At 45.3% G+C, this 16454-nt stretch overlaps 1 protein-coding gene across 6 annotated transcripts in view; it reads right to left on the bottom strand.

Annotated features, from left to right (window-relative positions):
• Nucleotides 1–4477: 4477 nt before the first annotated feature.
• Nucleotides 4478–16454, bottom strand: part of LOC137524056 (neuronal-specific septin-3-like) — a 246507-nt gene continuing 234530 nt past the window's right edge. For all 6 annotated transcript variants that reach the window (XM_068243489.1, XM_068243490.1, XM_068243493.1 and 3 more), the window contains 2 exons: nucleotides 11858–11909; nucleotides 4478–7923 (listed from right to left, as the gene is read on the bottom strand). In XM_068243489.1, the coding sequence (XP_068099590.1) occupies nucleotides 7800–7923; nucleotides 11858–11909 (176 nt within the window). In that variant the 3' untranslated portion in view covers nucleotides 4478–7799. The remainder of the gene's footprint in view (nucleotides 7924–11857; nucleotides 11910–16454) is intronic.

The following is a 16454-nucleotide window of genomic DNA, read 5'->3' as shown; positions in this document are numbered from 1 at the left end:
GTTCCGTTTGTACAGTATACGTTCCGCTTACGTTCCACGAAAAAAGCCAGTGTGAACCGAGCCTTAGCCATATGCTTGTTCCAGGGTTTTGACCCAGACACTGCTTATGCCAGAAGATCAACAGGACTGCCAGGCAACTAATATTCTAATAATAGTGGATTCGAGATAAACTTTTACTCATTGCATAATTGTGTTCCTTTCATATAGTTTATAGGACATTCCTCAAGCCAAATACTTTTCTTTGTTTTATTTTAATACTCTAATTCCCTATAAACTAAACAAAGCTCGCCCACAGGTTTTCCAGCACCTAGGCACTCTGAGACCCATGTAGAAAGGGCTTATGGGAGCTCAGTCTGGGCAGGAGGAGGTTACTAGCCAGATATTTCAGAGGCAGAGGGAAGGAGGGAGGAGGAGAAGGGATTGAGCTGAGGGCTGCAGATGCTATCAGCTTGCCTGTGACAATGTGAAAAGCAGAACATGGCTGCCCTCGTATCACAGGAATAAATAATCATATACTGTTGAAGCTGTTTGCAGCTAGATTTGCTGTGTAAACTACTCTAAGCTTTAGATAAGATATATAGACAAGTTACTTGATATAGTTAGTTTTTCATCTCGGATCCGCTTTAAAAGGAAATAAATATGGCAGCTTCCATATCCCATTCCCTCTCACCTTGGGTTCCATTTAAAGCAGACCTGAAGATATATATGTGTACTAGGCTGTGTTCCTTTTTTTCTTTCTCTGCCTGAAAGAGTTAAATATCAGGTATGTAAGTGGCTGACTCAGTCCTGACTCAGACAGGAAGTGACTACAGTGTGACCCTCCCTGATAAGAAATTCCAACTATAAAACACTTTCCTAGCAGAAAATGGCTTCTGAGAGCAGGAAAGAGATAAAAAGAGTCAATAGTTCATAGATTTTAGCTCTGGCATACTTCAATGAATAGGTCATTGAGCAAAAACAATAAAACAGTTAAAAATTAAAGTAGATTTAAACATAAAATAAAACTGTGGAATATCTTAAAAAGTCATTTTTAAGAGAAGGAAGATAGATACAATTGTTTATTTAATTCGTTTATTTTCGCTTCCGGTGTCCTTTAAGGTGTACCTCTACAGCCCATGTGACCATGCTCCTTCCCCACTCCCTCTACCCTGTGACTCTTACCCCTCCCCCCTGTGCACAGTGCACACCCTGGCAGCATGATATCATCACACACATGATGACATCAGTATGCACACAGAGACTTGCAGGGTACGGGAGTCTGTGAGGATCCTCTGAAGTAATGCTGGCAGAGAGGGTTAAGAAAATTTCAGTAATTTCAGTTTGCATGCAATCTCATACAAATTGTATGCAGAGTGGGATTCTGACTGCCCTGTGTGCATTCCCTCTCAATGTTCAATTGTTTCAGTTACAATCTGCAACTTGCATGAGATCTGCATGCAAAGGAGAAGGAATGACATCTGATGGAGCATCAGTACGTGTTAATGGGGGGTAGGCAAGGCACACAATTATTAGAATGGCACGAGTTTAGACATATGGTGGAAATCGCATGCTTCTTGCAAATTCATGTATAGGGAAATACAATGGACAATGAAAAACACATTCAATTTGCATGCTTTGGTATTTTGCATGTTTTTGTAAAAAAAAAAAAAAAAAAAAAGACAGAATTGCATGAAAAAAAAAAAGCACATAGAACACACTTGAAAACGAAAACGCATGTGGCAGAAAACACGAGGATTTCTGCCCAGACAAGCACGCTCCTCGCCAGGAACAGAGCCTCCGTTTTCTCCTGGAAGTGTATGCTACCACAGAGGCCTAGTGCACACCAATAATCGCTAGTGTCATCGAAAACGTTTAGCGTTTTTTGAAGACATTTTTAAAGCGATTCTTAGCTTGTGCCTACACTGACTTGTGATATTCTATTTATGCCTAGCAATTTTTGGAGCGTTTTGTGTAATAATGTTACCATTCTTTTACACTTTGACCTGGAAGAGGTCAGCTTTTGGGAAAAAACACTTGAAAAAAATCGCTCTGTTCAGCGTTTTTTAAAGCGATTTTCCACTTTCCTTTAAGGGACTCAGAGCTCAGATCGCTCCCACGCCACCGTCCTCTGCTGCCCACAGCTACGAGAACCAGGTCCCGTCACTGACGTCATCAGAGCCAGCTACGCAGGAGAAGTACGCCCTCTACATATCTCTCCAAACTTTTTCTGCTGTTATGGTTTGTAGTTGTAACATACTTTAGGAGCACTGGCCCTAGTGCCAAATAGTTGAATGCTGGGAGTTCTTTTTATCTATAATATATTCCTCCTCTTCCATTTATTTCCCTGCCTAGCTGCTTATCAGAAACACCCTCTGATCACTTGTGTTTACAAGCAAGGCTGAGGTGACTCAGCGATTGGAGGATAAGACAGTGCAGTTCCTAGTATACACCTCAGTGGGAGTGTCTGAAGACTCTGGGAGGAGGGCAGCTAATGAATACACAATGAGCAAGAGAAGGGAGGGGGGAAAAGAGTCAGGGAGGATATGATGTCAGCATTAGCTTGGCAAGATGGCCACTGCCCAGAATAGGATTTTCTGCTTTTCCTTTATAAAATTTACAGGAACCATTACGTGGATAGCACAATATACATCTGTTATGTAAGTAGAAGTAGTATTTATCTATTTATATATGTGTTTTTTATTTCTAGGTTAACATGGGTGTCGCTTGTTCTTTAAAGGGAACCTGAACTGAGTAAAATTATTTAAAATAAACACATGATGTAGCTACAAATGAATATTACATACTTACCTCATCATCAGTACCTCTCAGAAGCTCACCATTTTCTTCTTACAGCGAATCGATCCCTTCCAGTTCTGACAATATTTTGTCAGAACTGAAATATACCAGTTACTGTCAGTTATATATCAACTGCTGTCAGTTACAACTGAATGTGCAAGGTAATGTCCATGTTTTCCTATGGCTCAAGTGAGTGATATTACAGTTTAACAGTTTGCTGACCAGGAAGTTGTTATGGGGTAATGGCCATTTTCAAAATGGAGGACGGAGAATTCCATTGATCACAGTGGACAAACAGGATGCAGGAGAAGAGAAAGAGATCGATGAGCAGTCTGCATGGGAGGTAAGTGTGACCTGTGTATGTTAATGTTACATTTTTATTTTCAGCTCAGGTTCTCTTTAAGGGTTGAGGTACCCATTAATGATACACTCTCCTGAACAATTGACCGTCTGATCCAATCATTGTGATTGATGGGAAACCATTGTTCGAATCCACCAACGCAGGAAAAAAGTGATAAGCAGTCTGATCAGACCAAAAGAATAGCTTTGAATTTCGGATCAACAGAACGATCAATAGAACAATTGTTTGTCGTCGATCTGCACCGTTTATGGTACCAGATCCAATTTTTAAACTGGAATTGTTTAAAACTGAGAAATAATGCATTTTTTTATTTTTAATTTTTCCCATTTAGGGCGTAGAAAACAAAGTTTTTCTTTGAACAAAATGCTCACCAATGAAAGCCTAGTTTGTCTTGAAAAAAACGATATATAGATCCTTTAGGTGTCATGAGTAGGGATAAAGTTATTGCTGATTAACTAGGGTCATGGCTAAACTGTCAAAACGGCTCTGATGCATAATGGGGAAACAAGGTCTGGATGCAAAGTGGTTAAAAAACGCATTCAATGGAGACTGCGTTATAGAAATTGCATTGCTTCCTGTACTAATAGGAACTTTCACAGTGTGAATTTGCACTCAGTGGAAATGGCCCTGAAGTGAATAAAAAACCTTTAAGCCTGGTACACACAATAATGATTGGCCAATCAGTGACCAATTTGACCACCTCCATGCAGTATGAGGGTTTACCTACATAATCTGCTCTTAAAGGGAACCATAGATCAAAAAACAAAAAGATTCTATACATACCTGGGGCTTCCTCCAGCCCCATACGCGCTGATCGATCCCACGCCGCCGTCCACCGCTGCCCGCAGCTATGAGAACCGGCTCCCCGCACTGCCGTCAGTCAGAGCCAGTCTGAAGGTAAGGGAAGTGCGCTGTTTGCGTATCTCTGCAGCAGTGTATGGAGAGATACGTAGAGGGTGCACTTCTCCTGCGTAGCTGGCTCCAATGGCGTTAGTGACGGGAGCCAGTTCTCATAGCTGTGGGCAGCTGAGGACGGCGGCGTGGGAGCGATCAGAGCATATGGGACTGGAGGAAGCCCCAGATATGTAGAACATCTTTTTCATTTTCCCGTCTAGGTTCATATCTGGTTCCCTTTATTATTTAATATCTGTCGCCCGCTCTGCGGACCCCCCACTGCTGCTGACGCTGAATTAGTCATATGACAGTAAGGTAGATCCTCAGCAACTAAGGTAGATCCTCAGCAACTGCCTCCTGCCTGTCCACTCCCAGCCATCCCAAAACATTCCCCTTGAGCCACACAGACACACACACTGGAGACACACAGACGAGACAGGAGAGGCGTGGCGGTCCGAAATGTGTTTATTTATGTTTCACCTCAGACCACAAAGCGTGAGAAGAAGTATCCGTTATACAATATGGACCCAGTACAGCTATACATGGAACAGATACACGAGAGGAGAGGGTGCTGCTTTTTGTAAATACATTGTTAAAAAATATCTGAAGAAAAAAAAAAAACAAAAAAAATCTGTGACATAACTTTATATATAAATGAATATCTCTCTGGTTCATTATAGAGTCTCATCTCCATAAAGCAATCTCCTCCCACTGGAGGAGGGGGTAAGGAATTCATGTAGTTCACCATGTGCTGGACTGGACCCACAATGCCTTGCAGCCTCAGGGGGGCGGGCACCAGGAATCCATGTGGCGAGACGCAAGGCCTCAAGGGGGCGCCCTGGCCGAAGGTCTTGGTCCTTTTTTGGACTGACTTATTGCAGGAAGTTGTCAGTGGGGTGTCTGAGGATCACACATTGGGTGGAGGGTCTCCATGTAGCACGGACCCCTGTATTTGAGGCTAAAATTGATGGTGTCACAGGTCTATCTCCTGCTTATGGTATATTGATTAATGCAATCATTTTAGTTAAAGGCTCAGCCCACCAAAAAGTGATATTCCAGTTCTGGTAGATTTTAGAGTCACTCCTGGTAAATTCATGAAATACGTCAGTGTCTCCTCCGTTAGAAGCTCCACCCAGCCCGCCCCATCCAGTCACCATAGGAGAGGTAACGCTGGAAACCGAATTATCTACCATGAAAGGGGCGGGATGTGGCAGCCATCTTCCAGGAAGCGGTAGGAGGAAGTTCACCATTGCCACACCTCCAGTGAAAAAAGGGGAGGAGCCAGGGTGCTGAACTGGCAAGGTGGGTATATCTACTCCCAAAAGGTAATTTTTTAATTGTGGCATTAAAACCCAACTTCATTAACATATTTTTTACTTTTTGTTGTTGATTAGGATGCTATTTTTGGACCTAACTGAGCTGGGTTTTTAATGCCATTTGTGACCGTAGCTTGGAAAATGCCCCTGGTTGCCTGTCAGTGAATGGGGTAGATCACTCCATCACGGGTGCAGACAGAAATAAATACAACCTAGAGCCTCTGTCAGGTTATTATCACTGTCCATCATTTCCTGTCCCGCAAACCTCCGGTGTGTACATTGCGGCCCTGTAAGTCTCTGGGACAGGAACTGTAGGAAACTGTCCCCACTCTATACTGATAGTAAACTGTCCCCAGCCTATACTGATAGTAAACTGTCCCCAGCCTATACAGATAAGAAACAGTCCCCAGCCTATACTGATAGTAAACTGTCCTCCTCAGCCTATACTGATAGTAAACTGCAGTAACGAGTTATGTTGGGAAAAACTCATCACATTAATTTCAGCGCTATATACTGCAGGGATTAATGGCGAGAGTTTTGTCAGCTCGTGAGATCTCCCCGCTGAAGCTTCATACAGACATTAGCTATCGTCTCCTGATTCTACCATCCATCCTCTGGCTCAGACATTAGCAATCCATTGAGTTGGATTTTCTTGGTCAGTTACAGCTTGTTCCCCCGGCAGCAGTTGCTCCCCTCACAAATCCGCAGGACAAGGGGCTGCTCTAAGCAGTGTGTTCATATACTGATCTCCTGAGACATCTGTCAGATAGTTCTATACATCCAAAATCCATCTACTGTCTAATGCCCAGCATCAAGTGGCTGGACGATGACTTGTTTTGTCTTAGATAGGCAACGGTTTGGTGATTCTTGTAGGAGGATCATTACTGACTTCATGGCTCTCTTAGATGAGGGATGCAGAAGTATGAAAACTACCGGAAGTATGAAAACTACCAAACTGAGGTCCTCAAAGATTGTGTCCACCATTCATACAGGCAGGGTGCTCTGGACCAAGTGGTAAGTGGTTGACAACTTGTCTCAGAAGAAGCTCTTGCAAGAGAAACAGCCGTCAAGCAAAGAAGTTTCCTGCACCCATCATCCCTACATTCATCAGAGTCGTGCACTTCTATCTTTTCCATTTGTCAATGATGATTGCACAATTTTAAATAAAAGTCTCAGCAGTGTCAGGCGCCTATTCTATCCCTTGTTCTTTTAGTTTGAGTGGACATTAGTATTACTTTTATTATTACTATTAATTTCCAGGTCACTGAGATGGACAGGCAACGAGATGGTGGGTCAATAAGATGGACAGGCAATGGGTTGGTGGGGCAATGAAATGGACAGGCAATGGGTTGGTGGGTCAATGAGAGGCATTGAGATGGTGGACCACTGAGATGGACAGGCAATGGGTTGGTGGGTCAATGAAATGGACAGGCAATGAGATGGTAGGTCAATGAGAGGCAGTGAGATGGTGGACCACTGAGATGGACAGGCAATGGGTTGGTGGGTCAATGAAATGGACAGGCAATGAGATGGTAGGTCAATGAGAGGCAGTGAGATGGTGGACCACTGAGATGGACAGGCAATGGGTTGGTGGACCACTGAGATGGACAGGCAATGGGTTGGTGGACCACTGAGATGGACAAGCAATGGGTTGGTGGGTCAGTGAGATGGTTCAGCGTTGAGATAGTGGACCACTGAGATGGACAGGCAATGCATCGGAGGGTCAATGAGATGTAAAGGAAATAATATGGAGGGTCTCTTGGATAGAGGGGTGATAATTTGGCACATTTCTTAGACAGATAAAGCATTAATTGATCTTTAACCTAGCCAAGGCCTTGGCAGATTTTCTAAGTAGAGAGACCAATGCATTGGTGGGCTTCTATGATGGCTAAGCAATAACTTAGTAGGCCATTTAGATAAATGTTAGAAGGTAATTTAGGCAGCTAATAAGTTGGAGAGTCATCTAGCCAAACAATTAGTTGGTCCATTTCTCAAATGTATGAGTCTTTTGGCTCACTAGGCAGTGGCTTGGCAGGTTTCTTGAATGGACAAAAAGTTGGAGGGTCTCATGGATGGACAGCCAATGATTCAGCAGGTTTTCTAGATAGCGATGCAACACGTTTTTGGTTCTGCCAATCATGCAATAAGTTGATGCATGTCTCAGGCGAAGGCACTGACCGGACGAGCTCAGATAAGTCTGTGAGTCTCTTATATAGAGTGGCAAAGATTGGTCGTTTGTTACATCAGATAGGAAAGTATTTGGTGCATCTTCTAAGTAGAGAATGAGTTGGCGGGAGTGAATGATTTGATCGGTCTCTGTGACGGACGAGGAGATGATGGCGTATTTTATACGTGAGTTGGACAGATCAGCACTGAAGAGTCTGTGGAAGTAGAACGGCAGTGATTTGCTCAGTCCATGGTAGAGGCATGTTGTCTCCAGGATCAGCGATGCCTCATAGACTTGAAACATCTTTCATGTGTGCCGGGACCCCGTTCATTTTCTCGTTCAGCCGGCTGACGCGGTACGTCTCATAGTGTATGTTGTGAGTGATGTCCTTCAGGTCCTGCAGGTTGGATCTATGGAGTGAATGATAAATAACATGGTTTCTATCAATAACTTAATACCTCAAAGTTAAATATCTCAAGAAACAGATTAAAGGTCTAGTATAGTAAACTATCCTGACCAGTTCATGTCCTCCAACTAACCTGACCAGTTCATGTCCTCCAACTAACCTGACCAGTTCATGTCCTCCAACTAGCCTGACCAGTTCATGTCCTCCAACTAACCTGATCATTTCATGTCCCTCCAACTACCCCGACCAGTTCATGTCCTTTAACTAACCTGACCAGTTCATGTCCTCCAACTAGCCTGACCAGTTCATGTCCCTCCAACTATCCTGCCCAGTTCATGTCCCACCAACCAGGGCTGTGGAGTCGGAGTCAGAGCATTTTTGGGTACTTGGAGTCGGAGTCGGTGGTTTCATAAACTGAGGAGTCGGAGTTGGATGATTTTTGTACCAAATCCACAGTCCTATTAAGTATTAGACTAAAGAGTCGGGTCAAGAAGTTGGAGTTGGAGCAATTTTGGGTACCTAGAGTCGGAGTTGGAGTCAGAGGTTTCATAAACTGAGGAGTCAGAGTTGGCGCTGTATGATTTTTGAACCGCCTCCACAGCCCTGCCTCCAACCAGCCTGACCAATTCATGTCTTCCAAGTAACCTGACCAGTTAATGTCTCTCCAATTATCCTGACCAGTTTATGTCCCTACAACTAGCCTGACTAGTTTATGTCCTCTAACTAACCTGACCAGTTCATGTCCTCTAACTAACCTGACCAGTTCATGTCCTCTAACTAACCTGACCAGTTCATGTCCTCTAACTAACCTGACCAGTTCATGTCCTCCAACTACCCCGACCAGTTCATGTCCTCTAACTAACCTGACCAGTTCATGTCCTCTAACTAACCTGACCAGTTCATGTCCTCTAACTAACCTGACCAGTTCATGTCCTCTAACTAACCTGACCAGTTCATGTCCTCCAACCAGCCTGACCAGTTCATGTCCTCTAACTAACCTGACCAGTTCATGTCCTCCAACTACCCCGACCAGTTCATGTCCTCTAACTAACCTGACCAGTTCATGTCCTCTAACTAACCTGACCAGTTCATGTCCTCTAACTAACCTGACCAGTTCATGTCCTCTAACTAACCTGACCAGTTCATGTCCTCTAACTAACCTGACCAGTTCATGTCCTCTAACTAACCTGACCAGTTCATGTCCTCTAACTAACCTGACCAGTTCATGTCCTCCAACCAGCCTGACCAGTTCATGTCCTCCAAGCACCCCTCCACCCCCCCCCCCCCCTACCCCGATGATCTCTATGAAAAAAAAGGTAAAGATTTCTTGTGGGAAAGGGGGTATCATCTACTGATCCAAATTCAGTTCAATCCTGGGTTAAAGTCCCTCTTTAGGCAACATTAGTTGCCTGGCTGTCCTGCTGATCCTCTGCCTGTAATACGTTTATCCACAGCCCCTGAACAAACATGCAGCAGATCAGGTGACTGAAGTGTGACTGGATTAGCTGCAGGCTTGTTTCAGGTGCGTGATTCAGACACTACTGCAGCCAGAGATCAGCAGGACAGCCAGGTAACTGGTATTGTGTAACAGGAAATAACTACGGCAGCCTCCATATGACTCTCACCTCAGGTGTGCTTTAAAACTGTTGACACATTTTTTTTTCCACTGGAACCATCCCTACTAAACAGGTCCTACAACCCCCCAAATAGGCACAAAATTCCCCAGTTCCACTGATCATTTCAGACTAGATCTTTAAAGGACAACTGTAATACGAGGGATATGGAGGCTGCCATGTTTATTTACTTTTACACAATAAAAGTTGCCTTGCTACCCTGCTGATCCTCTGCCTCGAATACGTTTAGCCATAGCCCCTGAACAAGCATGCAGCAGATCAGGTGACTGAATTAGCTGCATGCTTGTTTCTAGTGTGTTTCAGACACTACTGCAGCCAAATAGATCAGCAGGAGAGCCAGGCAACTGGTATTGTGTAACAGGAAATAAATATGGCAGCCTCCATATACCTCTCAATTCAGCTGTCCTTTAAACTAGGGCTCGTCTGATTCTAGAGGGTGCTGTCTGTGTTATTATTGCAGCCACTGGGTGGGTGTGCCCATTGCAGCTCCTCGCCCCTCTCTTTTCTGAGTTGTGGCAGGGGCGTGGCCATTACAAGGGGTGGGGCTCTGCGTTGTTGGCCCAGTCCTACGTAACTGCATACTACTAATATCAGGGCTGGATATACAACTAAAAGGTCTGTAGGCACACGCATCTCTGTCCCCTAAACTCCACCCCTGAAAACAGGCCACACCCCCAAGTAAAATATTCTGAATTCTAATCCTTGCCTTATGTCACTAATTGTCCTTAGAATCTTACACTCTAATCAATGTCTCATATCATCCTTAAGGGGCCCATACACTGAGCCGATTAGCGGCCGATCGATCACCAATCGATTGACCGATCAATTTCAATTGATCTGACATGCTGGAAAATCTAGGTCGATGTGTTGAGATTGCTTATCATTTTGCATTGGTCATAATGGAAATCTGATAGCAAAAAAATGCCATCAGATCGATTTTCAATAGATTTCATACTGAAATCTATTGGAAATCTGTTTCTAGTAAAAAAATGTTCCTAAACACATCAGATAGATCAGAAATCTATCTGATGATCTATCTGCTCCTAATCTAACGAGTGTATGGCCTGCTTTAGTGACATAAAACAAGGATTAGGGTGTAATTGCCTGAGGTCAGTTATAAGAGACAGGGATTACACTGTAAACTCCTGGGGTCAGTGAGATGAGTCAGGGATTACACTGTAAGCTCCTGAGGTCAGTGATACGAGGAGGAGGGGCCGCCTCTCCCACATAAGCCGCCTGTAGGCACTAGTGTTGGGCGAACACCTGGATGTTCGGGTCCGTTCTGCCGAACATGGGCCAGATGTTCGGCATGTTCGGCCCGAACCCCGAACTCAATGCAAGTCAATGGGGACCCCCGAACATGCCGCTTTTGGGGGCCCTATGGGGTCGCAGGCATAAGGGGGGAGCATGCCCCGATCGCGGAGGGGGGGTTAGAAATTCCCCCCACCCCTTCCGCTAGCGCTCCCCCCTCTGCCCGCTTCCCCATAAAAAAAGTTTGCGGAAAGTTAATAGTACCTGGTGGCTGGCTGGCTGGCTGGCAGTGGTGAGATGAGTGAGGAGGAGTCCGACTAGGAGACGCGTTGAGGCCGGGCAGCGGGCGGTTCAGCGGTAGTACCCTTGTGGTACTTCCGCCCTTTCTCTGACCTCACGTCCTCTGCATACGAGGGTACGCGTGACGCGTACCCTCGTATGCGTCGTCACGTAGAGGACGTGAGGTCAGAGAAAGGGCGGAAGTACCACAAGGGTACTACCGCTGAACCGCCCGCTGCCCGGCCTCAACGCGTCTCCTAGTCGGACTCCTCCTCACTCATCTCACCACTGCCAGCCAGCCAGCCACCAGGTACTATTAACTTTCCGCAAACTTTTTTTATGGGGAAGCGGGCAGAGGGGGGAGCGCTAGCGGAGGGGGTGGGGGGAATTTCCGACCCCCCCCCCCCCCCCCCGCGATCGGGGCATGCTCCCCCCTTATGCCTGCGACCCCATAGGGGGGCCGTATTCGGGCGAACAGGGCCCTGTTCGGCGGGCATTGAGTAGTTCGGGCGAACCCGAACTAAAAGCCCGAACACCATTAGGTGTTCGGTCGAACTCGAACAGCACCCGAACAGGGTGATGTTCTGCAGAACCCGAACAGTGGCGAAAAACTGTTCGCCCAACACTAGTAGGCACACGCCAACAGTGCCTTATGGAAAATCCGGCCCTGACTAATATCAAATTCTTTTCAAGGTGCAGTGTTCCATATGTGCCTGCAGGGGGCAGCACACCCCCCATTACACACACAGCTTCACAGCCGACAGAATATCTCACCTGATGAGCAGATCTCGCAGATCGGCGAATTCACAGTGCGACGAGTTCTCCACTGCAAGATGGAAAAGGAAAAATATATCTTGTTAGGCATAGAAGAGGTTTCAGTGTTTGTGGCAAATAAAATAATTTGGTTCAGCTGCATAAACAGCAAAGATTTGGAGAAAGCATAACTTCAATTCACCAATTACATATTAACCACACCCATCGTACAGCGCGCCCAACCAAAACCGGCAGACGGGATGCTTGCGGCCAGCCAATGGCTTCAGCGCAGAGCACAGGTGGTGAAAATAAGTGACAAGGGCAGTGCGATCTGGACGGCAGGAACATGTATAATGTATGCAATGAACTGGAAAAGAATTGCCTCTTGGGTGTATGTGTAGTTACAAATATTCATATTATATTGTGTAAAAAAATATTAAATAGCAAATAACTAATTACATTAAATTATGAAAGAGTAACTGTATATACAGAATTACAAAATTATCCTAACAACATTCCCTGCTGAAAACTCCTGTTTTGCATGCCACAAAGTTGCACAGAGACCACCCTACCCCCCATGGATTTGCCTGAAAAAGCCAGGAAAAACTTTTTTTGTTTGTGTCAAAGAAAATTATGTGTGTGTGCGTGTGTACAGCGTGTGTGTGTGTGTGTGTATGTGAAATGTGTGTGTGTGTGTGGGGAAGGGGGGGGGGGGGTGTATGTGCAGTGTGTGTGTGCAGTGTGTGTGTATGTATGCGCAGTGTGTGTGTGTGTGTGTACAGTATGTGCAGTGTGTGTATGTGCAGTGTTTGTGTGTACAGTGTGTGCATGTGCAGTGTGTATAGTGTGTGTGTGTGTGTATGCGCAGTGTGTGTGTGTGTGGGGGGGGGGGGGGGTGTATGTGCAGTGTGTGTGTGTGCAGTGTGTGTGTATGTATGCGCAGTGTGTGTGTGTGCAGTGTGTGTGTGTGTACAGTATGTGCAGTGTGTGTGTGTGCAGTGTTTGTGTGTACAGTGTGTGTATGTGAAGTGTGTATAGTGTTTGTGTTTGTGTGTATAGTGTGTGTGTGTGTGTATGTGTGTGTACAGTGTGTGTGTGTGTGTGTGTGTGTGTGTGTGTGTGTGTGTGTACAGTATGTGCAGTGTGTGTGTGTGTAGTGTGTGTGTGTGTGTATGTGCTGTGTGTGTATGTGCTGTGTGTGTGTGTGTGGGGGGGGGTGTATGTGCAGTGTGTGTGTATGTATGCGCAGTGTGTGTGTATGTATGCGCAGTGTGTGTGTGTGTGTGTGTGTGTGTGTGTGTATGTATGCGCAGTGTATGTGTGCAGTGTGTGTGTATGTATGTGCAGTATGTGTGCAGTGTGTGTGTGTGTGTGTGTACAGTATGTGCAGTGTGTGTGAGTGTGTGTATGTGCAGTGTGTGTGTGGGGGTGTATGTGCAGCGTGTGTGTGTGAGTGTGTGTGTGTGTGTGTATGTATGCGCAGTGTGTGTGTGTGTGCAGTGTGTGTGTATGTATGCGCAGTGTGTGTGTGCAGTGTGTGTGTGTGTGTACAGTATGTGCAGTGTGTGTATGTGCAGTGTGTGTGTGTGTGTGTGTGTGGGGGGGGGGGGTGTATGTGCAGTGTGTGTGTGTATGTGCAGTGTGTGTGTGTGTGTGGGGGGGGGGGGGGGTGTATGTGCAGTGTGTGTGTGTATGTGCAGTGTGTGTGTGTACAGTGTGTGTATATGCAGTGTGTGTGTGTATGTGCAGTGTGTGTGTGTGTGTGTGTGTATGTGCATTGTGTGTGTATGTATGCGCAGTGTGTGTGTGTGTGTGTGTGTGTATGTGTGTGTGTGTGTGTGTGTGCGCAGTGTGTGTGTGCGCAGTGTGTGTGTGCGTGTGTACAGTATGTGCAGTGTGTGTATGTGCAGTGTGTGTGTGTGTGAGTGAGTGTGTGTATATGCAGTGTGTGTATATGCAGTGTGTGTGTGTGTGGGGGGGTGTATGTGCAGTGTGTGTGTGTGTGTGTGTGTGCACAGTGTGTGTATGTGCAGTGTGTGTGTGTGTGTGTGTGTACAGTGTGTGTGTGTGTGTGTGTGTACAGTGTGTGTATGTGCAGTGTGTGTGTGTGTGTGTGTGTGTGTGTGTGTGTACAGTGTGTGTGTGTGCGCATATGTGTAGTGTGTGTGCAGTGTGTGTGTTTGTGCGCGGGTATGTGTGTGTATGTGTACGGTGTGTGTATGTATGTGCAGTGTGTGTGTGCGCGCGCAGTGTGTGTGTTTTTGCGCGTGTATGCGCAGTGCGTACGTGTGTATGTGTGTGTGTGTATGTGTGTGTGTGTACAGTGTGTGTGTATGTGCAGTGTTTGTGTGTGTGTGTGTGTATGTGCAGTGTATGTGCAGTGTGTGTGTGTACAGTGTGTGTGTGTGTACAGTGTGTGTGTGTGTGTGTGTGTGTGTTTTCAGTGTGTGTATACAGTGTGTGCACAGTGTGTGTGCGCAGTGTGTGTGTGTGTGTATGTGGTGTGTGTGTGTATGTGCAGTGTTTGTGTGTATGTGCAGTGTGTGTGTATATATGTAGTGTGTGTGTGTGTGTGTGTGTGTGTGTGTCTTGTTGGTATATAGACACATAGGTGTAGCAGTTCCAAAAATTAGAAACTGTTCCAGACTATCTCAGATGTAGACATTGAGTACAGAGGGCCAGATTTATCAATCGTGTCTGAGACAAAATATTGGTAGGTTTTTAGAAATCCGTGCAGGACTGTCTCAGGCATCTTAAGAAATTATTATGCTGGGTACACACTTTGCGATTTCCCGCTCGATCCGCGGGATCGATTGGATTGATTCGAATATTTCCAACATGTTCGATCGGGTTTCGATGGATACTTAATATGCAAAATCAACGGCTGTATCCATTGAAACACGATCGAACATGTTGGAAATAATCGAATCAATCCAATCGATCCCGCGGATCGAGCGGGAAATCGCAAAGTGTGTACCCAGCATAAGATAGTGCAGATTCCTTCTAAAGCTGTTGTAAAATAGAAGGAGCTAGGAAGGTCTCTCAGACAGTGCAGTGTGTGAGAGGAATTGCTGTTGCTGAGGTAACCAACACACCGGCTGTATTGATAGCAGCAGGCTCTGAGGAGGAATTCAGCAGGTGGGAGGAGCACTTCACAAATCATGTCTAGCCTGCACTATCTGTAATCATGTCTAGCCTGCATTTCCTACATCTGTAGAACTGCTATCAAGCACTTCTTAATCTGCGCCAGTTTAGGAATGGATTTGCACTTTTCTTAACTGTAGTGCAGCTCTAGAAATTCATGCTAAATTGCCACTTTTACCTAGGATTTAAGAATGTTCTTATTATCATGCAGAACTGTTCCTCCCGCTGGTTAGAACAGATTAAGAAGAAAAAACTGTCGGTAATGCGTTGATAAATCATCCCCAGAGATTCCCTATACATTCAATATTGATGGTTCCCAATCGCAGCATAAGCGTAACTGAAAACGTAAAAAATAAAGTAGCATTTCCCCGCCCGTGTCACCTGCGGGATAACGCTGATAATTTTGCCAAACTCGTCACTTGTGGAAACGTTCCCTATTAGAGTGGTGATCTGCGTATATGTGGCAATTTTATAAGAAAATGACATTTCTGTCACTGCTGGATGGCAGATGTTGGGAATTGGGGGGATATATCTCCCTTCGCAGTCACCGTACAGAAGTCGCTGTGATTGGATGAGCGCGTCGGCGAGATACACGACGGGAGGTCGTATTATCGCTGCTGATTACAGCTTGTGCTCAGCCTGTAATTTGTGTAATGCGGATGGTTGTTAGAATTAATTACCGACGTACAACGATTTCTCGAATGCGTCTGATCTGTCTGCATTGAGCAGACTCCAGTCCGCAGAAACAGAAATAGCATATTAGATATTTCTCAGTCATCTCTTGTGGGGGCGCCGCTGAGTATGTGAGGCAACTGAACAATCAAAATCAAAAATGGAAAAGCAGTCCCGCCTCCCTCCCGGCAAAAGACACGGCAAACACCAAACACCTCCCCCCCTCCCCGTTTCATACTTAGCAAAAATTGCATGCAATTTGTGTGAATGTGAATACAATGGAAGTTTGTAGAGGGTCAGGGCCCGTTTCCACTAGTGCGGTGCGATTCCGTCGCATGCGGATGCGAATTCGTATGCGTTTGTATGCAAATTTAAACGCGAAAATGCGTTAAAATTTGCATCTGCTTGTAAGTATGCGAATTTAATCATGACAGTGCCTGTGTGCTTTTACATTGATTTTAAATGAAAACTTACACGAATTCGCATGAAAAATTCTCATAACGAAAACGCATGCGTTTTCCTATTAATTACATTACAGGCGAATCGCACACTAGCCTTGCAGTGTGCGAACTCTGATGGCTCTGCTGTGCAAAGCCTTTCTGTTTAAAGATTTCAAAACTGTGTTTCCACAATAAAAACCTTGCGTCTCGCAGCAGTTTTGCACACCGCATGCGATTTCTCGCTCACTATCATTAACTACAGCGTAATATCTCGCGTGAAAAACGCAGACGAATGGAACTCACTGAAAATATGATTGTGAATGAAATGAAATGAAATGAATGAAAGTGAGTGGTGAGGAACC

This window comes from Hyperolius riggenbachi, chromosome 7 (genome assembly GCF_040937935.1).
Source record: "Hyperolius riggenbachi isolate aHypRig1 chromosome 7, aHypRig1.pri, whole genome shotgun sequence".
Taxonomy (NCBI): Eukaryota; Metazoa; Chordata; class Amphibia; order Anura; family Hyperoliidae; genus Hyperolius; species Hyperolius riggenbachi.
Note: the sequence above shows the minus strand (reverse complement) of the source record. Positions and strands in the feature narration are given on the sequence as shown.